Source organism: Lichenostomus cassidix, chromosome 4A (genome assembly GCF_008360975.1).
Source record: "Lichenostomus cassidix isolate B80296 chromosome 4A, HeHo_3.0, whole genome shotgun sequence".
NCBI classification, from domain to species: Eukaryota; Metazoa; Chordata; class Aves; order Passeriformes; family Meliphagidae; genus Lichenostomus; species Lichenostomus cassidix.
Window position 1 is genome coordinate 11,239,916 of NC_139485.1, and position 22,474 is coordinate 11,262,389.

At 39.4% G+C, this 22,474-nt stretch overlaps 1 protein-coding gene across 2 annotated transcripts; it reads left to right on the forward strand.

Annotated features, from left to right (window-relative positions):
- Positions 1–1,658: 1,658 nt before the first annotated feature.
- RADX (RPA1 related single stranded DNA binding protein, X-linked) lies at positions 1,659–22,450 on the forward strand. Of its 2 annotated transcripts, none has more exons than XM_085060516.1 (15): positions 1,659–2,335; positions 3,464–3,606; positions 4,343–4,535; positions 7,575–7,683; positions 7,816–7,907; positions 8,001–8,123; positions 9,306–9,413; positions 9,965–10,132; positions 10,621–10,781; positions 11,190–11,419; positions 12,409–12,477; positions 17,087–17,166; positions 17,616–17,909; positions 18,842–19,024; positions 19,443–22,450. In XM_085060516.1, the coding sequence occupies exons 1-15, from the start codon at positions 1,684–1,686 to the stop codon at positions 19,586–19,588; spliced, it is 2,751 nt and encodes a 916-aa protein (XP_084916642.1). In that variant the 5' UTR covers positions 1,659–1,683; the 3' UTR covers positions 19,589–22,450. The 2 variants fall into 2 exon arrangements, with proteins under 2 accessions (XP_084916642.1, XP_084916643.1); XM_085060517.1 differs by having other exon boundaries at positions 10,645–10,781.
- The last annotated feature ends 24 nt before the right edge of the window (positions 22,451–22,474 follow it).

Below are 22,474 nucleotides of genomic sequence, written 5' to 3' on the forward strand. Positions count from 1 at the left end.
GCAAGTTTCTAAGAGAAGGAACTATCTTGTATTTGAATCCGCAATGCATACAGATTTATCCAGTATAAACTATTAACTCTGCTATCAGTCCACATCAGTCCATTATCGCTCCACAAAAGCTTCAGCTTCAGTGAATGATATCCCAGTGATTTACAATAACAAATCTGGCAACAGATGCACATGTAACAATCACTTGTGTGTAAATAAGTTTTTCTGCAAATCGCATCAGGAGTACAGACAAAAGAGAAGATAAGCTGGGAACAGTCCACAGATTTCCTCATTGTACCTACAGGTTCATTTAATAACTGAAATGTACACCACAGTTCTCCAGGTAAGGCTTGTATGTGAAATCACATCCTGTGCAAGCTCAACAAAAAGGTGTTTGGGTCATGTTCATTTTTTTTTTGGATAGCAAATGCCATTTTATTAGTCCCCACAACAAGTCATGTTTACTGGGGAAGAAAGACACCACGTGGAAGTTTTACCCAATATTTGGCTTCAGCATAACACAAATGACTGATTTGCTTTAAATTTTCTCACCAAGGAATGCACTGTGACATGACATACGTAATCTCATATTATTCCTAGAGAATTTTAAAGGCCAGAAAAAGCTTGTTTATACCCCTTTGTCTAGTTTTTTCAGTCTGTTTTAAATGGTTTGGGCAACAGCTTTTCCAATTTCCTCATAGCAAGTGCTCCACAGTAGCAAAGGCAGTAAGCTTAGAATACAGTTGTGCTCAAGATGATGTGCTAAAGAGGTGTTTCCTCTGACAAAAAAACCCCATTTATTAAAAAGTGTTAATAAAGTACTGAATACAAAGTTCTTAATATCAAAATTTCAGTAATATCGTAAGTGGATTAGTGAAAGGTGTCCCTGCCCAGGGCAGGGGGTTGGAACAAGATGGCCTTTAAGGTCATTTCCAACCCAAACCATTCCTTGATACTGTGGTATATGATAAAGAAGTTGCTAGTTGCAGTGGGACGAGAATGAATAATATAATAAGGTCACACACTTAGGAACCATTAGTAAGAATTTCTTCTAAAGATGGAAACAACAAAGGCTCAGTAAACTCTTTCAACGGCAGGATGATTACGATTACCCCCACACTACAACTCTGTAAGAGGCAAATACAATGTTAGGAGCTGGCACGAGACTCTCCGAACGAGGAACACACTGATGGTGAGGAAGAAGCAATGACGGGCGCTGTACATCGCTTAAATGGAACCAGGAGCAGGTGCAGCAGAGCTCTCTAAGGCAGGCAGGGAGCAAGGCGCTGCTCGCTGCCCGGGGGCTACCCAGGCACCGCCGCAGTGCCCCGACCGGAGCAGCCGCGGGCCCGGCGGAGCGGAGGAACACTCGGGGCCGCCCGCCGCCGCTACCCGGCCGCTTATCGCCGGCGACCCCGCGGCGCCCCTCCCACCGCTTCCCCGGGCCTCAGCTTCGGCCCTGCTCCCGCCCGCGGCCGCTCCCCAGCCGCCGCCTTCCTGCCCCTGTCCCCGCATCCGCACGTCCCCTCTTCGCACGACCCCTCTCCCCCCGTCCCCGTGTCCCCGTGTCGCTGTCGCCGTGTCGCTATCCCCGTGTCGCTGTCTCCGCCCACGCCCCGGCCGTTGGCGGTTTGAACGGCGCGCGCGCACCCACCCCGCCCCGCCCCACGGGGGCGGCGCGCCCCGCGCCCAGCCATGACAGCGGGAGCCCGTCGCCGCCGCCGCCGCCGCCCCCGGCGGCGCCCCGGGCCGCGGCTGTCGCCTGGGAGGGGCGGCCAGGACGCTGTCATGCAGGACCCTACCCCGGAACGCGCCGAGGAGAGCCGGGCGGCGGCCTCGGCGGAAGGCGGCGGGGCCTGCTGTCTGCAGAGGGTGTTCGAGGAGGCGCGGGGCTCCTCGCAGCTGAGCGCGGCGCCCGCGGAGCCGCCGGCCGTGACGGTGGTGGCGGTGGAGCGGTACCTGGCGCGGGCGCTGCCCGCCGCGCCCCCCTGTTACTGGTACGACGTGACGCTCGCGGACGGCGCGCGCCGGTACCGCTGCCACCTCGCGCCGCGCCTCAACGGGCTCGTGCAGCGCGCGCGCCTGCGGGCGGGCACGCGCCTCCGGCTGACGCGCTGCTCGTACCGCTACGACGAGAAGCGCCTGAACTGCGGCTTCCTCTGCCTCGAGGAGCTGGAGCGGGCGGGCAGCGACGGCAGCGCCGCCGCGGGCAGCCCGACCGATGGGCACCTCCCTCTCCAGCCCCTCCGCGGCGACGGCAGGCACTACTTGCCGCTCTGGAACAATGAGGATCCCTACGGAGACGTGTGGGTGCCGGACAAGCCCCCGGTGCGGGTGGATGTGGACGGTAAGCGCGGAGGAAGCGGCGGTGGGGGTGCGGGAGGGATGCCCTGAGGCGCCCCGGGACACCCACAGAGGGGAGGCGGCGGCGTTGTTCGTGTTGGGCGACGGGGCTGGGGAAGGGTCGGGAGCACAAGTCCTGTGAGCGGCAGCTGGGGGTTCTCAGCCTGGAGAAGAGGAGGCCCAGGGGACCTTTTCGCTCTCTACAGTCACCTGAAGGGAGGTTGTAGCCAGGTGCGGGTCGGGCTCTTCTCCCAGGCAACCAGCGGCAGGACAAGGCACATAGCCTTAAGTGAAGGTTTAGCTTGCACTTTAGGAAGAATCCTTTCACAGAAAGGGTGATTAGGCGTTGGGACGGGATGCCCCAGGGAGTTGGTGGAGTCGCTGTCCCTGGACATGTTTAAGCAAAGACTGAACGTGGCACTCAGTGCCATGGCCTGGCTGACAGGGCGGTGTCAGGATCGGTTGACAGCCCAGTTGATTCTGTGATTCAGCACCGGCTGAGCTTCCCGGTGACTCTGCAGCTGTGTTTGTGCCACCCGTGTCACTGTTCACTTCCTCCTGTGGGACAAACCTCTTCCTGGAAGGGTGGTGAGACACTGGCACAGATTGCCCAGAGTTGCCAGCTTGTGGTTGCTCCACCCCTGTCCATGTTCCAGACCAGCTTGGATGGGGCTTTGAGTAACCTGGTCTGGCAGAGCCTTCCGAGATGTCAGAAGCACCTGCTGCAGCAGTAGTCTCATGTCTGGTGTGTGTGGCAGGGTGTTCACTCAGTGCCAAGGGGCTCAGGCCATTCCTCGAAGCCTGGTGAGGAGAGAGCTATAAGCAGGACTCTGCAAGAGTGTGATGCCCTAGTAGACTGACACCTGTGGTTTTTGTGAGAGCTCTTGAGCTCATCTGACAACACTTCTGTGTCATTTTAAATGTGTCATCACTCTCAATTTAAAAAAAAAAAGCAAAACTACGCTGTGGGCAGATAGCTCATAACAGGTGAATAATACCAGGAAATGAGCCTTATAAATGTTAGAAACGTTAATACCCAAGTGACACCCTGATCTGGCACTTTACTCCTGAAAACTTAAATGTTCAATCATGAATGTTCTTTTTTGGTGTTTTCCCCTTCCCTTAACCTTAGTCTCGAAACTGACTAATCTCGGTCATCTGGAAATGACATGGAGAAGCAGTGTGCGTTTCCATCCACTTCTTGTAAGAATCCTCCACAAATCCAGACTAAGGTACTATGGAAAACCAGAGAAGAAAGTGGATATGCCTTATCAGGTAAAGAGAGATAAATGCATAGGTTAACACTCGAACAAATTGCTGTAGAATATTTGAAAACAATTTTACTGTATAGTAAGCACATCAAAAGTTATTGAATAGCTATTTTATATGGACAGTTTTGCCTTTACAAAAATGGTGAGCATTTTAGAATAGGAAATGCTGAATTTCATGATCAGAGGTGTACAGACTTTGGTGGCTGTGTTTCATTTACTATAGTTAGTTGACCTTTGTAAAGAAAGAAAGAGATACTTGGAGGTTTCAGTAGTTTAACAGCCAAAACATTTCTGGTCTGTATGCTTTGAAAGTTGGAGTTACTATGTCTTGTCAAAAAAAAAAATACTAATACACTTCAGTGATTTCTAGAGTTGATTCTCTCATCTGGTAACTTTCAGACAGATTATTTTACTGTAAAATTCTTAATGATTTTTCTAATATATTTAACTTGTGCTGTTTTAGTGTTGAACTTCATGGAAAAGGGGTCTGGAGGTGTGGTGGGTTGGTCTGAAAGTCTTTTTTACTGCTCAGTGATCTGCTCAGTTACCTAGTGTAAAAAGTACTTGGAAATTTTTTCAACTCTAGTATTTAATACAAGTTCTAGAACGTCCTCTATATCCATTTGTAATTGTCCGAGAAATACTTTGAGTCAAGTCCCTGATGCATTATCCAAAATAAATACATACCAGAATGATAACAAAGAAAAGATGACTGTATATTGTCTCTGTTTTTTCTTCAGGCTTATTTTGAAGTTGCTGATGCTTCAGGCATGATGTCAATGGTTTTGTGGAATTCTCTGTGTCCCGAATGGTATCACAGTATGAAGGTTGGCACAGTGTTGCTGCTTGACAAGTACAGCATAAAAACCAGTTACCCGTTTAAAACACGCCCAACCCCAGGGGATTCACAGATGAAGAGATTTGCTACAATTGGTTAAGTATTGCAGAAACCTATTTTGAATCAATAAAATACAGTGCAAAGGTAGTTCTTCATAGAAATAAAATAGAAAGTTATCCATTGCTGACACTAAAGTGTAAGTCCTTAATTAGTACTTCTGAAAGGTGTCTGAGCATCCAGGTTCCTGCTGTTCCCTGTTTATATTTGAATCGTGTACAAAGTTTACTGACACAATTAGTTAAAACGTTTTTTTAAAAAATAAATAAAAAAACAATCCCTGATATCAGGAACTGGGATTATAAAAATAGGTCTCTGGTACTGAATTTTAATCTGATATTGTTTCCTGCTTAATAATACCCGTCACTTGTACACTGCTCACACCTTCTTACCAGGTTATTGAAGGACATTATCACCTGATCTGACTGTAGATTTTAGTATATATTGTCAAGGCCCAGAGGATCTGCACATCTCCATGGAATAAAAAGTTCCATTGATGATTTCTGTGTGCTGAAAGAGCATCACCGTGGGAATGTGTGTATAAAGAATATTCTTTGGCTATGAAAAAAGCATTTTCTTATTTGCAATTGTTTTGTTTGGCAAATACTCAAAGGAGCTATACAACAAAAATACAAGTCCTGCAGTGTAACAGTAATAGCCTTTTCAAACTGGATTTGATCAACTTTTGGGGTTTTCTTCTCTCCACTGAACATGAACTCTGTCTCTTTTTGTGCTTTTATACTCAGAACAAAATGACAGCCAACATTCAGAAAATTGAAATAACTTCTTGAAACAATATGCATGTTGGTGAAGGATGATGTATGTATAACTTAGTGAGAATGACAGTTTCCTAATGCAGTTGCTACAGTGCACAAAAATAAGCAATATTTTCACTGCTCAAAGCAATGTATTCTCTGACTGATTTATACTTGCATTAAAACCAGATCTCAATGTCTGAAGTATTGTGATGACTTGGCAGGAGAGGGAAATGTTTAGCCAGGAACGGAAGTTTGTGAGGGAAGGTGATAACAATTACAAGCCAACCCTGAAAACAATTATAATTGCCACAAAACCTTTCTGTGCAAAGAAGACAGAATAAAATATGCCATCTGAGGTGACTTTATTTATGGGCAAATATCTCTGCATTTTCATGGCCTTATTTACCCTACACTTCTGATTTCTGCAAGCATTATTGGGATAGAAATGTTAACAAAGATTTCAAAATGGTCAGTTGAACCACGGGGCTGTAAGGAAAGTGACATGGTGTATTTTCAGACCACAGATAAATCTTTGGTTCATGTGAAACTGTGTACAGGATCTCAGTTCTTTGCACAAAGCTGAGAATTTTTTCTTGATATGAATTTACATAGTCCCCTTCATAATCACATGCATGGATGGATGGTATGACCATATGTCCTATAAGAAGAGAGTCAAGAAAACAAAACATTTAGAAAAATTTCTAGAGCAGTTGTAACATGGATTTTGTGCAACTTCTATAGCATGAGGGGTTTTTTTAATTCAGATGAAGTGAAATTTATTACCTCTCTAAGTGTCTCTGTATGTGTTCAATGTGGGACAATACTTCAGGTTTCTGTCATACTGAATTGCTTAAGTAGCAATTTTTTTCTCTTCATTTATTTCCAATTTGTAATTCCATCAAATCCCAACTTTCCAGTGTGTCCTCAGAACCATTCACCTGCAAATGTTGTACAAGGTACCTGGAAAATTAACAAGGCCCCAGTATTAAAGGCTTTCCAGATTGAGACTCGTGCAAGGCACTCTGCTTCAGGCCCATCCCTAGACTGATGTGGAGTTAGCTCTGCATTGCTGGGCTCTGTTTGCAGCTGCAGTGTTGTGGGATGTGCTGAGAGGTGCTTTTCAAGACCTAAAACCTTTGAAGCTTAGTTAGTACCAGCGCCTTATTCCACTGCCAGGCAATGTGTACATTTCAATTTCACACATCACTGAATTTGTGTGGCACTGATGACAGCCTGGACTGACCTTAGCTCCTGACTCATCCCAGGGTATAATCCTGAGTTGAGTATGTGACTTTCATCTAAGCTCAAAATAATGAAACAATTCATAAATAGTTTCAATGTATGGGAAAGTTTTGTTTCAGTAATTTTCCCTGAGATGCTGTCCTAAAGGACCATATGAAAAACCACAATTGTCCTCCAAATACATTTCTAGGAAGCAGAAGCCAAAAGAATATTCTTAAGTAAAGGGTCTGACTTAAAGTATAACACCTTCCTAATGTTGCACTGCCAGGGTGAGGGGCCAGATATTATTCTGTAAACAGCTGTACACAGTAATTTTACCTGTTTAATTACATTTCTGAGTGCGTTATTTGAATACTCCTGTACTCAAACCCCAGAAATGTCATCAGAATCTCTTTTTTATACCAGCAAGATTTGTCCTGTTCTGAGACCACAGAGTGCTGCTTTGTGTATTCTAGAGGCTGAAGCTGTTCTTCCTGTATTTTTTAATCTGGTTGAAAAACACTTTGCTTGCCTCAGTGCTCCACTGTGTTTGTAATTCAGCATCTAAAGAGTCTGATGAATAAATTAAAATTTTAACTTGCTATAGAATAGGCATGAGAAGACCTTTGGTTTTCCTCCATGGCCATGGTGTATTTCTATAATATAAATAATTTGCTGAACTGGCATTAAATAGGGAAATTTCCATGTGCTAGCTCTGTTTTGCTTCATTGTCTGCACATCAGTGTCAGACCTCTCTGACATTTGACATTAAACCTAGTGTAAAAAGTACTTTGTATCTAATCAGTATGGTGGGATTAGTTTCTGTTAAAATGTCTGTCTGACCTGGACTAGTTGGCTCATGTGGGGAACTGGAAAGTTTAACATTACTCAGATGATAAATTGCTTTGTTGAATGCTGTACCTGAATTCCTGACTTTATTGTGATGAAAGCATAAAGTCAGAGGAATCTATTAATAATTTCACAAATTGAAAGTTGCAATACTTAAGAAACTTTACCCTGGTTTCTTTATGGGTTGTTGTTGTTGATGGTGGTGGTTTGTATTCATGCCTTAAAATGTTACTTTTTTTTCTTTGTCAGAAATTAGCCTTAATGTTCGAGATCCTCCTACTGAAATAAGCATTATTCCAGAAGAAATGGTTAAACCAGAGTGGGGATTACCTGAAGTTAAATATCGGTTTATCACAAGGTAAAATAGAATTTTGTTGGTTATCAAGCTGGTACTCGAATTACACTACCTTACAGTGAATGTTAATTAGAAATGCTTTTTGCAAAGTTTCTGAGAAAGCTTACCCAGCTTTTTCTTCTATTTTGATTTTAGGTCAGAACTGGATGACTTACCAAACAATCATTCCTGTGATGTTATTGGTCTTGTGACATTTGTAGGAAGGGCTGAACGAACCAGAAAAAGAGGTTTTTCTATAAATATGACTTTCAGAATTTATCAAGTAATTTTTAAATTTCTAAATAAATGCTTATACACTTTTCTTAATATTTTTTATATAGAAAAAAGTGAAGACTTCTGGCTCTATCGCTGGGCACATGCCATCGATGGGACTTCAGACCAACCATTCATACTGGAATTATTTGCAACTTCTCAGCCAGATGTGTTTGAGCATATTCACCCAAGTATTCATCTCTCTACAATACTTACTAATAATTATTTGTAGTGTTTTTCTAGTTTGTTAATAATTACAAATTCTGAGTGTGGTTGCCATTGCATAAAAAAAAATAAAGCCACTGTGTATCTCCTCAAGCAAAAGATAGATGATCAGAAATTAAAAATCAAAAATAGTTTAAATATTTGAAACCCTTACAAGTTGCAGTCTGTCAGTTAGTGTCAACAGTTAGATGGACAGCTGGGCCTGAGACTCATCTGATCTTATTAATTTCAGACAGAAACTTAAGAAGCACCTGGGGCAATGTCTCTTGCATCAGAGGCAATTAAAGGTAGCAGCTGGTCAAATCTCTTGCTCCTCTTGACCTGCAAATACCTGGTTTTTTAATAGGCAGGAATAATTTAAGAGGATTGAATGAAGAGGTGAAAGTGGAAAAGCTTCATTTCTTTGAACCAATATTTTTTGCCCAAACAGCAGTCATCACCCAGCTGTGTTAGTTATCACACACGAGCTAGGAATAATAAATTCCAAACTAGGGAATCCTTAATGAAGGATTTTAAATGAACTTTAAATATTTGTTCTTGCCTTCTTTATCTTCTCCAAGCACTCATCCTTCCTTTAACACTGGTTGGTATTGACGTGCATGTTTTATATCATGTGATGCAGGACCAGCTGCACAACTCTGCTAAGATTATGGCTGCATTCATCTTGAGTATTCTGGGGAAGTGGCAAAGAATGACATTCCAGTGTTAACTGAGATATTAACAAAAGAGTGAGTTTGTACTCTGTTTAGAAGTTTTGCAGTGGCATGCCATGATTTCTTGTGATTTTATACTTTTTATCCTTAAGAAACACAGCCATCTAATACCAATATTTGTACTATTTGTTTCAATGATATCCTACCTGATGAAGTATCTCATGTTTTATTTCTAATATCTATGCTGAAATTAAATTGAAGATTTAATTACATCTCCGTATGGTAATTCATAATAGAGACTCAAAACATGCTGAAGCATTTGTAGGATATGGTAATTCATAATGGAGACTCAAAACATGCTGATGCATTTGTAGGATCAAGAACTAAATTGTCTTGTTTAGAGCACTGAATAAAATTAATCCAGTATGTGTCAGTCTTGGCATTCTAAAATCAATGAACTATCAGGAAAAAAATTGAAGGTTTTTTTCTCTCCAGTGACATACTTGGTGTGTACACAGATGAGAGTGATGCGGGACCTTACTGAGAATCCTTCCAGGACAATTTACCTTACAACTTCAAATGAAAGTCAAATATTTATTACAGGTAACTTAGACTAGTTCTAGTTTTATATAGTTCTCATGTTATTTCTTTGGAAAGGGTATTTTCATTTTAGAACAAAATAATTAGTGCAGACTATGAAGTAATAATGAAACACCATTGCAAAAAGGAAAAAGGCAAATGGCATTCTTGTGAGGCATTAAAATGATTTATTGTATAGAAAGTATTACTCGGTTAAGACACACGTTTACTGTCTTTCAGACTTTTAATCCTTTGATAGGGGAGAAATGGGGATTACCACTTACTTAAAATGTTAAAAAACATTTGCAGCTTTCCTATTCCAGGAGCTTTTTTGTCAGTTGCTGTATTTGTTTCTGTTAACATTTATCTGACTTTCAGTGTCAAATGCAACTGTAGTCAAGAAATTCAAGGTACTCATTTTGAAAAACACTCTTGACAAAAGGTATCTTTTGTACTCTCTAGTCAAGATTTTCTTAATTTGTTTTTTCTGTGTAGTGTTCAGGGGAGTTTCAAAATAAGAGCAGATTTCAATCACCTACTTTGGTTTTGATACCTGATTATTTTTGTTTTAAAAGGGTGGCACAAGGGCCAGCCATACACCAAGGATGCCAAAGTGAAAAACTTCATTCAATGGACGAAATCACAAAGTGAAGCTGATCGAATAAAGAAAACTGTCATCGGGGGCTATTATCCTTTTCCACGACCTCCTGAGAGCTTTTTGAAATACTGTAAAAGCAATGAAGGTATCATATATCAAATATCTTTAAGATTTGTGGCCTTTTTCAGTCAGTCTTACTCCGAGAAAAACTCCCTTTCGTGACTAAATGTTTCATAGGTGAAATCGTCATCTTACAGAAAACATCACACCATTAGCTGCAGGAGAATTGTAGAAGTTTACGTGAAGTTACACATACACCGAGGTTTTATTCTGAATATTTTACTAAATCGAAAATAAAAATAATTATTCTGAAGATAGATTGAGTTGGAAATTTCACCCGAAACAGAAACTGTGGTGTATGATAATGCATACTAATGGATGCTTATGAGCTAAAAAGGTTTTTTATTTTAATCTTTTTCCATGTGATGTGGATAACAAAATGGTATAGTATTCTTTAAAAGCATAAATTTAAATCAATGTTTAGTGAAAAATAACCTTTTTTTTAGTCTTCTGTTCAGAGATTTTGGTATTATATTTCTCTAAAACTTGGTTCTGGAAATTTCTTTTTTGCAGTTGACTCAGTTTTGAAACCCATAGGTGAAATAGCAAAAGAGATTGAAGACCTGCACTACAGAGAACACAAGCAAATTGCTGTTCAGGGAATAATCAGTGCCATAAGATACATAAGCTGGAGCAATGCAGCTGAAGAAGCCCCAGAGGGGGACCTTTTCCAGGTACAGTATGTGAGAGTTAATGCCATAGCACTTCAGCAGCTATGATTGTAATTAGAATGGAGAATTTTGCATTTGAGTTCAGAAACTAATTGTCTTTTAACTTTGAGAGCAAAATTTTAGAAAGCAGTGATTCAGTGCTTTTCTGAAAGTGCTTTGGTAGTCCTCTGTAAAACTTACAAATGTTTAAAAGTTAGTAGTTTGAATGATAACCTAATGTAAATTGGAGTGTGGGAGAAGCAACTACTGCAAAGTGCTCAATGTCACTTTCTAGACAGAATTTACCTTATTAATATGATGAGAACAATTTCTGTTAGATATGAGGTGACTGTCAGAAACTTGCAGGGTTTTGAGTTGCAAGCAATAGCTTTAAGTCCATTTAAAGTCTGAAACAATTAACTGTTGTTGCAGAAAGATACTTCTCAGTCCTTCTCAGGAAATTCTGTGTCCAAAGAAGACTGTCTTGACCAGGGAAGTTCTGTGTCCAAAGAAGACTGTGTTGACAAGGGAAAAAATGAAGAAATTAACTCTTCTTGGGGGCCACCCTGCACTCCTGGGGAACATCAACACCAAGCTCTTCTGTCAAAGGGAAGTTCAGTCAAGAGAAAGAAACCACGTGGATTCAGTGGAGATGCAGAACAGTAAGTTCTCTCCATGAATATGTTGTGGATCTTCTAAAAATTGTTTTCAGAAATGAAAGCTTTGAAAGCATATATAGTTTGATTTTTAAAATGTAGTTACATATTTTTCCTAGCATCAGGTGATGACAATCATACTCTTCATGGCAATCAAGGCTTGATTAAAGTAGGTTTGTAGTGCTCTCTTCTGATTAATATTTATACTGCTTTGTTATTAAGCTCACAGATTTGAAATAAAAGTAGTTAATACTTGAACCAAATGTAGTTTAGTGACATAGCTGTGGAAAAAATAACAATTACAGTGGTGTGAGGAAATCACATTCCTTGACTGAAAATTCAGAATCAGGTACACCTGTTCCTTAATTTAAACACACCTTATTTTTGATTTTTGGGTAATAGGATGTACTGCATGCAGCTGTAGTTTTCTGTCAGAAAGGAATGTAGATGGTGGTCATGTGCTAACCTGAAGGCTCTAAATAACGTGTAATTTGATAAAACTATATTAGATTCAAAAGTAAAATAACTGCTTGCATAAGATTGCCTTTTGTTGCAACATCTGTGTAAAATCTAGTATGCCCATGCTTGGCTATTCAGAGCCTGGTGCATACACTGTCAGATGGAATGCTGAAAAAGTCAGGCAGTCATGTCTGGGTTTTTTGCAGTGGATTTCTGACGCTGCAAAGGGTGTATTTTTCATCTTGACTTTTCATATCCACAAGTCATAATGTGTGAAGAGAGTGGATAGAATATTTGGAGAGGAAATGAAATATAATTAGAATTGAATGAAAATTTAATATTAAGAAAACTGGTGAATAGAAGTTCTGTCTTGGCAGTGTTATAGCCAACTTAGTGGATTCTGTTCCATATGAAAACTTCTAGCATTTGGGTGTCTTAGTTTTGTTCTGCCTGAAAGAAAAATGTGGGAGTTCCTTGCTTTGTGAATTTCCATTTAAATAAATACTGAAAAATAATGGTGCTTTTCCTACTTTAAGGGAAAGTGCATCTGTTAGTCCTGTACCACCTTACCCCTATTTTACACGGACTGTAAGAAGAAAACTTGGGTAAGTCATGTCAGATTGATTTTGTTGAATAATTGCAATAATGAAACAAAAATATTTCAAGTATAAATTTTACAGATCAGGAATCTGTATGGAAGTGATATTAAAAAACAGATTAGGGTAGAGTTTAATATTTTCTATTCACTTGTCTAAATTTTATACTTGACTAAATATATCTGAAACATAATTTTGAGCATGTTATTAAACATCTTATAATGCTACCTGTACTACTAAGGGAACATATAGTAACAGAAGTTCATCATGGTAATGAATGGATTTGCTAGTGCTGGCTGAGATACACATTTTTCTTGATGCTACAGAGGTGTAAGTATAGTGTCCCTGGGAATCCACTCCCCTGGCTCCTTTCACTCCCCAACCCTTGTTACCAGGGAATGTGGGGTTTTCTTGAAGTCCAGATAGGAATTTCAAATCCAGAGAGCCCTGTCAAGTCTGGAACCTACTGAAATATCTACAAAAGTGAAATTATTAAGAAAACTGAATGAGTATCTTTACTTGTTAGTCTGGGGCAAAAATTTACTTTCCTTTGTGCGTTTTGTTTAAGGGCCATACATTCTTGTCACTTGTTCCAGACAGAATATGAGCAACTTGAATGTTTGAACTCCTTGGTGTCAGTAATTTAGGACGTTTGTGTATTTTGGCAATGATCTGGGTTTGTGTCATGAGTACATATACATCTCGGTTGCCCTTTTGGTTTACTTTTAGCATCTCTTCCTTTTTCCCCCTAAAACCAAGAATCATGGTGTTAGGAGCAGGGCAATAATGGTAATGAGGGAGTTGATCAAAGTTGTTGACCGTTCTGCCAGTATTGGCCCCTTACAAGCATGCCTGTTTTCTTGAAAAACATTTATTGGAAGCTAATTTGCAACACCTTTTTCTGTAAGATAAAGGAGGCTCTTTTGAACCCATGTGTTTGTTATTTCCTGGTCCTGTTGCTAGAAACTGCATTTTCTAGGAGAAATGGTTACCTGAATATGCAGCTGGTTCATTAAAAGCATCACCTGGCTTTAAGGTCACAGTTCTGCATGTGGTGCAGGAGTTTGCAGGGACTTGTGGCACAAATCCATAGGAAAATCATGAGGTTTTCCTTGACTGTAAGGAATCGTGCTTTCTTTTGCTTGCTGAGAAATGTTCCACTTTTTCTGGGGGGAGGGACTGTGGGAAGAATGTCTTCTCCCCATTTCTTATAGGTGAAGCCAGAAGTTAAGGCATATTTATTTGTTCTCTGCTTTTCTCAATCTGCTACTCTCCTCGCTACCTGTGTGTCCACTCTATGCCATTAGTGCTAGAACCCCAGCTAAAGGAGGAGAAAGTCTGTGTTGGATTATGGAAAGCTGTTTCACTCTATATAATTAAAAGGTAACTCGTGTATTTCTGTAACTAACTATAGAGTTGTGCTGAATTCTCCAAATTGCCAAAAAAATAGTAAGTTAGCTGACATACCTTAAAATTGTATTGTTCTCTAGTCTGTTGCTTAGATGTAGCAGAACGTCAGCTCTCATTGAAATATTTTAATATGTTGGTGAAATAACAACAATAGTTTTAAAAAACTTCACAGTTTTCACAGAATATTCTGAGTTGGAAGGGGCCCACAAGGATCATTGAGTCCCAACAGTAGAGATGTATTTTAAAGTACATGTTCTAAATTAAACCACTCTGCATCACATTTTTTGTATGTTATTTCCAGTATTTTTGGGGGTTTTAAGCAGTAAGAGCTTATTTTGAGGCTTTTTATTGACAGCCACAGTTCTGCATTTCTGAGGTAACTTATGTGATAATTAAGGGTTTTAGAAAGAACAAGGAAACTGGGTAATTTAGTAGTATTGTTGATATTTATGTCCTTTCTAGTAAAGATCTTCCACATAATGGTACTTTTAGGCATTTAATATACTCCAGAGTAATTTAATTCATAGAAAATGAAGTGATTGGGAAAGATCGTGAATTTCAGGGTTATTTTTATGTGGAAGTAAAAAAAAAAGCACATTAGTTTTCTTGGAATTTTAATCTTTGTAAATTTAGCATGTTACCATGGAGTTGCTGCTGCACTACATGCTCCCGCTCCATACTGCTTGAAAGTTACTCGTTTGCATGCTTCTTTCCATGCAGTTTCACTTCTGTAATTTTTTGTCATGTAGACCCTTTTCACCTTTTGTGTTCCCATGGATGTGATAGGGGATAGGGACTCTATAATACAGGGCAATTCAGCTTGAGGTTTGCGTGACTGAAAGTTTCACAGAATGTGATGTTTCCTTCACCGTCCTTTTTCACATAAATCAGAAGTTGTCAGGAAGAGATTAGTAGATACCAAAATTCAGTTTGTGTAGACTTGTCATCATAAAAGGCTGTTTGGTCTCTCTGTTACTTGCCGTGGTAGATGTGTTTACCATAATGGTGTCAGAACAGTTAGTTCATTTCAAACCAGTTTATAAAATAAGTTTTGCCAGTTTTATGAGTGAGTGGGATATTTAGTTGTGTTGGTTTTAGACACTTTATTTCCTTGCGTTATTTGGGCATAGCTGCGAGTTGTAACTATTTTCTTTCTTAATTTCATTTATCACATTTAGTCCCAGGGCTTTGGAAAATAGCTGTGAAGCATGACATGCTTTTTTTCCCAATAGGTTCTGAAAGTACTACTCTGCCATCTATTTTCATTGACGTTATTTTCAGTGGCAACACTTTAAAGTAAAATGACTGAGAAGTTGAATACCAATATATCTGAAAATAGTGAATGAAGGCTTTTTTGCAAGTGACACCTGTGAAAAGGGGTGTGTGCAGGATGCAGGCTGGGAGCAGCAAATCTGGCAGGGCACAAGTTCTCCTAAAGCTTGCATGGGCAAAATAGGCTGTGGGTGTTTTGGTGTAGAACAGCAGGAGCAAATTACAGTAAATGGAAGGATTTGGGTGGCCTCAGGTGCATTGCAGACAGTGGCTAGCAGAGGAGCACTTGGACTGTGTGCACAGATGAGTAGGTTTCCCTTACAGGCATAGCTCAAGTTAGGCTGTGCACACAGCTAGCACAAAGCAGGCCTGTAGGAATAACACGTTGGGCAGATAGAAGTTATCCCAGCTACAGATCTGTGGAAGAAGTGGGGAAAAATCGTGACAAATTGTTATCATATTTTCATGAGACTCTACTTGCTTTAAATCAGAGCCTGTTCACTTCCAAAATGAGACAATTTTAAAAGAAAGAAAAACCATGATATCCACTTGCCATGATAGCCACTTGTCAGCAGTATGACTTGGTTTAATCCTCTGCTTTAATGAAGAGAGAAACTGACGTGTATCTAACTTGACACGCTGGTTTCTGTGCAAGCCTTTCTTAATACTGTGCTGGGGTTTCATGTCATGTCTGACAGGTCCAAATCTCAAAAGGGAAAATTAATTTTGTGGGCAGTAATTGCACAGGTCGTACTGCTTAAGTGAGGATTCTTTTGTGCCTAGATTTGGATGTCACAAGGAGGTCCTTTTAATGATGGTATCCATGATGGTAGTGCATTTCATAAAATACACTTTCATACTCAAAACCCACAGTGTATTTCCTTCTATCTTTTCACTCGATACTGGTTTTATATTTTCCATTTGTTATGAAATGTTGACATGAAATTTTCGAGATATACCCTAGTATGAAATAGAAAAATTGAAAAAAACCTGCAGATCTTTTTGAAATACAGAATGGGCCACTAAACAGAATGTTGATCTTTGATTCCTTTCTTGTTGTCTGCATATTGTAATTAACCACTTTGGTAGTAGTGGAATTTTAATGGTGCCTTAACAGAGTCTTACCTGTTGCAGTTGTTTGTGATGCAAGATAATCAAGATAGTCCTTTTCCTAAGTTTTTTTCAGACATCATGGTGAATTTTACTCTAATAAGAGGAGTGGATCAAAAAAGATAGGAATAAATGGGCCTAAGAGCTTATTTTACCATGTTTGGTTGCAGAGTGCCATGTGTTTTTTTCCTGCATAATGTCATAGGTAATTTACTAGAGATTGATGAAGAATAGTTTCTTACCATTAATTCAAAACTTTATAGTTAAAAAAAGGAAGTATAACAAATGCCTTGTTTGCTTCATTGAACTGACCATTACAACAGGGCAGTATGTCCACAGGAAAATACAGATTTGGCATTCTGAATTCTGGAGTGCTGACATGGCTCCATTCATGCTGTGTTTCTGAGGGCTGGAGGGGATGCTAGGACAGTGCAGCAGCATGCTGAGCACCAGGTTTTTGCGATCGAGTCACCTGTTGGTCACCTGTGATGTTCGGCCGTGGCACACGTGTAGTTCCGGCAGGTGCCGGTAGAGGGCAGCAGACACCGGGCTGTGAGTGTGAAATCCTTCCCCATCCGCTTCCCAAAGCCAGGAATCAGGCAGGGCTTGTCCAAAGCTCTGCTGAGCTGATTTACTGAGCACACGAGGTCTCATTGTGTCAAGCTGCTGTGTGCAACTCTCACGATAAGGAATGAGCTTATTCACGTAAGCTTGTATCATTTATCACTAGAAATCTGGGGGTTTTTGCTGCATAGAGTTTGAGGTAAAATTGGTTTAAAATATATAAATATATGTATGTATACATGCTATAACTTTGTTTTTATAGCTTGGATGAATATGAGCATGGACACTCTGTGCAAGATAAAAATGGACAGGCTGTGTCAGACAGTTTGAAGAACTGCACAGGTATGTTGCAAATATTTGTTGTGTTAACCTTAGGAGGCTTGAGACCTCTTGTCTTCAGGTCCAAACCAGACAACAGATACCTTTATAACCTTTGTTAAGATAGTTCCTCTTTACATCTGGCTGCAGCAGCCTCTGGGGAACCACTGTAGCAATTATCATCAATGTCATTCTGCTCACTTGTCCCTGCTGTGTTCTAAGGAATGGCTGAAAGGACAATATTGGATTGTTTCCCAGTGGGGGCAATAAATTCTCAGTGTATAGAAGTTTTCAGTTAGTTTAATACCTCAGAAGCACTTTATAGCATTAAGACCTCACATTCTCTCTGGCCCTTTTAATTTCTGCCATGTTGTCATTGAAATGTTCTAATGAAAATTATTTCTTATTTAACAGAGGAGTGATACAATTATATAAGCATGTAAGCAACTAAATGTTTTTTGTGTTTATGATAGACCAAGAAGGAGGGAGTGATATACCTGAAACTGAAGAGACTGGAAGAACTTGTGATTCCTGGCAGAGTGACCTGTGGGCACAAGTGAAAGACAAGTTAATTAATCATTTGCATCACAGCAAAATTTTCCCAGAAAGCATCCCATGTAAATTTGATTATATTCACAAAGACTTTCTTATGCAACAGTACAACCTTCATGCAGCAGTGCACCAGCCAATGGAAGCTAGAACAGATAAATACATCAGTGAGTTTAAAAGAGCTAATGGCCTTGGGTATTATGAAGTGACAGTTCTGGGTAAGTAGCTTGCCTTGTAAAAAAGGTTAAACAAGAGCAATATAAGTTTATCAGAAACTAAATGGATTTCTGTAAAGGAATCAGTTGATTCTGAGCATTTCATGAAGTTTGAAAAATTATTGACGTTTCAGATTTTTGTTGAGAGCTCTCATTTAGGGTAATTTTTTACTAGAAAACTGTAATTCTTGTTAAAAATACCTTTCAATTAAATGCGTGAATATCTTGTTTCTAGTATCACTTTTCATGTAATTTCAGTTTTTTGTGTAGTCTTGTGTGTCATTTGAAGAATGTTAAGCTGTTGATTATTTCAGTTAGAAGCAGGTCCTCTTCACTATTTCAACCAGTCCAACATAATTGGGAAAGTTATTCAATTGCACTTGTCAGCTGACTTTCTGCTGGTGAGGTGTTTATCAGAAACAAGTTAATGTTCTTAAAAGGAAAAAGACAACTCTAAATGCTTCTTTTCAGCATTATTCTCACTGAGTTGTTATTTTTCATACTGTTGCTCCTGAAGTGCCTTCCTTCTATGGCAGAAAATTAAGAGTTGTGTTTTAGCCATACTCATTAACTGATTCCTGCTGCTTCTGGTTAACACAAAGTGTCAGTTGATTGATCTTTATTTATTAAATATAAATATGCAAGTTGATGTGTATCTGTTTGCTAGCATTATTGAGAGTTATTAATCTGTTTGATTTTGTTAGAAGGAGACAGAAATTGCATTCTTAACAATGCTCATGTTAAGTTCCCATAATTCAAAAGTTTCCATAATCTAAAAGTTGTTGCCAAGAGACATTTGCAGAGGTGTTTGAATATTGCAGTCATTAGAATCCAGGGGCTGACAAAATTATACTCAAAAGGAAAGTAGCACTGCACAAAGTTGTTAATGGGCTGAATATGAAGTTTTCTGGTAACAAAATATTTTTCTTCAACAGGTATAAACCATGACGTAGCAATAGACGTTGCTTTTCTTCCACTGTTTTGCTCTGACAATCCCCACTTATTTCAGCTAGAAGACATTCAGAATGATAAATTACTGTCTTGTATGAGTTGCATCTCTGCATGTCAGCAGAAGGCCACTAGCAGCGGGAGGCTTCATGACACGTTTCTTCTTTCAGGTGAGACTGCTATGACATTCACTTAACATTTCTTGGTTTATCTTTCAATGCAAGAATTAATACTTGATAGAAATATCTGGTGTAGGTCAGACATTGTTCACCTCTCCAGTGAAAGGGATGTGAATTCTGTTTCACCACCTTTAGTAGATGGGTGCAATACTGAACTTTCAAAGCAGCTCTTGCTGGAGCTGTTCTTGTCCTCTGAAAGACAGTATTTTACTATCCAAACCACAAACTCATATGTAATTCTGATGCTGTCATTTCTGGTGATGGCATTTACTAATAAATTTTTTCACTGAAAGAAGATCGAACATACACACATTACTGTATGGAAAACATTATCAATTCTATACACATTTTTATTGTATATAGAGTATACAGTAAATGCCTTTTAAAACCACCTTTTCTTAACTTCCAGATGAAATTGTAAAAGCAGCGAAGGAGCTCGATGGCAAACATGTCGTCTGCATCTTGGACATCTGTCACTTGGGTGATGATAAGGTGGAAGTCTTTCTGAGCAAAATCTACGAGACAGTGGACCCAGGTGTGCTGGGTCCAGTGTAATTTAATAACTTTTCAAATCTATTTTGTTCATAAGGAGGAAAATAAAATTGCTGTAACTTGAATACCTCCTCCACACATGGCACTTTTCTAGAACTAGCAGACACAAATATAAAATCATGATTCTTAGGGCAGTTGTAATGGTCATCCATGTAACTGGGAAGGACAATTGTTGCCTTTATTTTTCAATCTTGAAACATATTAGACAATGTCTAGGTCACTTGTGTTCAAGAAGAAGGAATTGGCAGTACAGTGAGCTGATCATTTGGCAGGATACCAAGGAGTAAAAGTGATTGTCAGTTGTCTTTCTTTGCCTGTGCACATACATACACAGGAAATGTGTATATCTGAGTGAGAACTGGGAGGAGAGGCAAGCTTTCATAATATTTAAGGCAGTCTTTGCAAAAGAATTAACTGGTTGTGGTATAAATTTAGGCTGGAAATTAGAATAATTTTGAGGATTAGAATTTTTATGTTCTGTAATGATCTCTTTTAGTGAAAGCTACCACTGCTAACTGCTCTTTAGTCTTGAAGCTTACTGTGAAAGGGATTAAATACCATGGTGCCTTTAGTACCGTGATGCAGGAAACCCATTTCTGGTCGCCTGAGCAATGTCAGGCGCTGCGTTTTTGTACGTCTGCTTTTGTAAATAGAGTGTTAGGTAGTGAGTATAGCATCCAAACATTTTAAACTATTTTATTCGTTAAGAAGTGTAAAGAAATATTTTTAAAATAAATTTTTTTATTGGAACTTGCTTCTAACTTGCAAGAGAAATCTGTCTTAAAAAGTGCTAATCATGGCAAGATACACAGCATGTCACACCATTTTTCGGTGTGTTCTGAGTACCTGAAAGAGTCCAGCAACTATTGAGAAGCTGCTACTTCCACAACAGCAAAATACTGGAAAATTCTGCCAACTTTTTGCCTGTTCTAATGAGCAGCTGGCTTCTGCTGGCTCAGAATCAGGTAGAACATTTTTCTCCCATGTTAAACAGCCTCAGATCATTTAAAGAACTGGATTCTTATGAAATTATTTTCAAGCAGGAGCTCACTGCAATTGGACTACTTGTCCATTTGAAATGCTGGTCTCAATTCAATTCTTTGAGAAGAAAGAATTATGGAGACTTGCCAGGTAAATTGCACCATTATTGACCAAAGCCAACAGAGTAAATTTATAGGAGCAGATATATTCTTAGGCACATTTTAGCAGCCTGTTGGTAATTTGAGATTATCGCTTTCAAATAGTAGCTCACTTGTCTGCCCTTGGGACAGTGGACTTCCTCCTCAAGTAATTAAAGTGTGTGCCCTATCTTCAGTTAATGGTAATTTGACAGAGAAATGTGATTTGTTTTGTTACATACAAGTTCACAGGAACTTCAGATATAAAGTGATTGATAAAATTATTGTGTCTTTCTAGTACCGTTTACAGTTTAAGAATATATTCAGGCGAATAGTTTAATTTAAATTGCACAGGGACTGCGAATAAATTAAATGTGACTGTATTGTATCTATTTTATATTAATCTGAAGTATTAGTTCTGGAGCAATGTTTGTCAACTCCTGCCTTTCAGAGTACCCACAGAAGGCAGTATGAAAATGTAGCAACCCAAGAAGAGCAGGGTATTGCTTGCAGTGTTATGTGTGTCATTGTGCTGCTTATGGGTATGTGAAGGTGAGAGGCCATTGCTCTGGAGTGAGAGTCACACTGCACTTCATGTTCCAAACTGAGCCAATGCTGACTGTGTCAGCTAGATTTTTTATTTACATATACTTCAAATCGAAGTCTAATTTTATTGAAATCATTCTTAAAGTAATTTTTAAGGGAATTATCTTTGTACAAAAGGACTGATGTGGCTGACATTGTCACAGAGCCACCTTGCTGAGCTGGTCCAGCCACCTCCCTCCATCCCATGCCATAGAAATGCAGCAAAGGCTGTTCATGGCATTGCACTGCTTAGTACACTTTAAACATGAAGCATTAATCATTTCATCCTATATGTTAGGACTTCTAACTCTAAAAGAAGTATCAGCATTATGTGGAATATAGATAATGTATTTGAAACATTAAATGATGTAATTTTATTTTACACAAGTGTTTGAAATTTTTCATGGCAAAAGCTGGGAAGGAGAGATACTTACACTTGAAAAAATGGGGTGCCAGTGTTGGAAGCACAGGCTTTCTCTGTGCAGCTGGTGAATATCCAATGCCTGTAGTAGAGTTGGAATTTTACTAGTCTGGATTAATCCACAGAATCACTCTCCTGCTGAGTAACACTGGACTTAATACATGGAGTTCAGTGGCAGGAATGCTGCAGTGTTAACTGTGATTCCACCACTCTGCCTGTCTCCCTCCTCCCTGCCAATCCAGCACTGTCAGACTGGAGCAAAGGTCCTCTCTGCAAAGAAACCACTTGCTGTTTATTTCATTTAGTGTTTATTAACACAAGTGTAAAACCAATTTTTTTTAATCTTGATTCTATCAAGACATGTTAGTTTTGCCATGTTAAGCTAAGATACAGTCATTACTCCTACAGACTGTCATAGGAATCACCTTTCTTTCTGCTGTGTGTTGCCACTGCTGAGGCTACAATATTATCAGAGCACATTCCTTAACTATGGAAGTCATGCTCGACCAAAGAACTGTACTCTAAAACCTTACATTTGCATGATTCTTGTGTTTTCAGCATTAGTTTCAAAGAACAGAGGAAGGTAGAGCATATGTAGTTAGTGATACTTTTGAGTGTATAAAATTTGCTAAGTCATAGATCATATTAAGATAATATTAATTTTGAATTAATGTGATGTAGAAGTTGTGCAACACTGAAAAGCAGAGAATATAAATAAAATAATTAATATATATAAACATCTTGGATTGTTGCTTTACATTTCTT

Excerpts from the sequence above, each read along its gene's own strand:
- RADX (XM_085060516.1), top strand. The coding sequence starts at position 1,684 with ATGACAGCGGGAGCCCGTCGCCGCCGCCGCCGCCGCCCCCGGCGGCGC. Across the intron at positions 4,536-7,574 it reads GAAGAGATTTGCTACAATTG|AAATTAGCCTTAATGTTCGA; the intron begins GTTAAGTATTGC and ends TTTCTTTGTCAG. Across the intron at positions 7,908-8,000 it reads TGAACGAACCAGAAAAAGAG|AAAAAAGTGAAGACTTCTGG; the intron begins GTTTTTCTATAA and ends TTTTTTATATAG.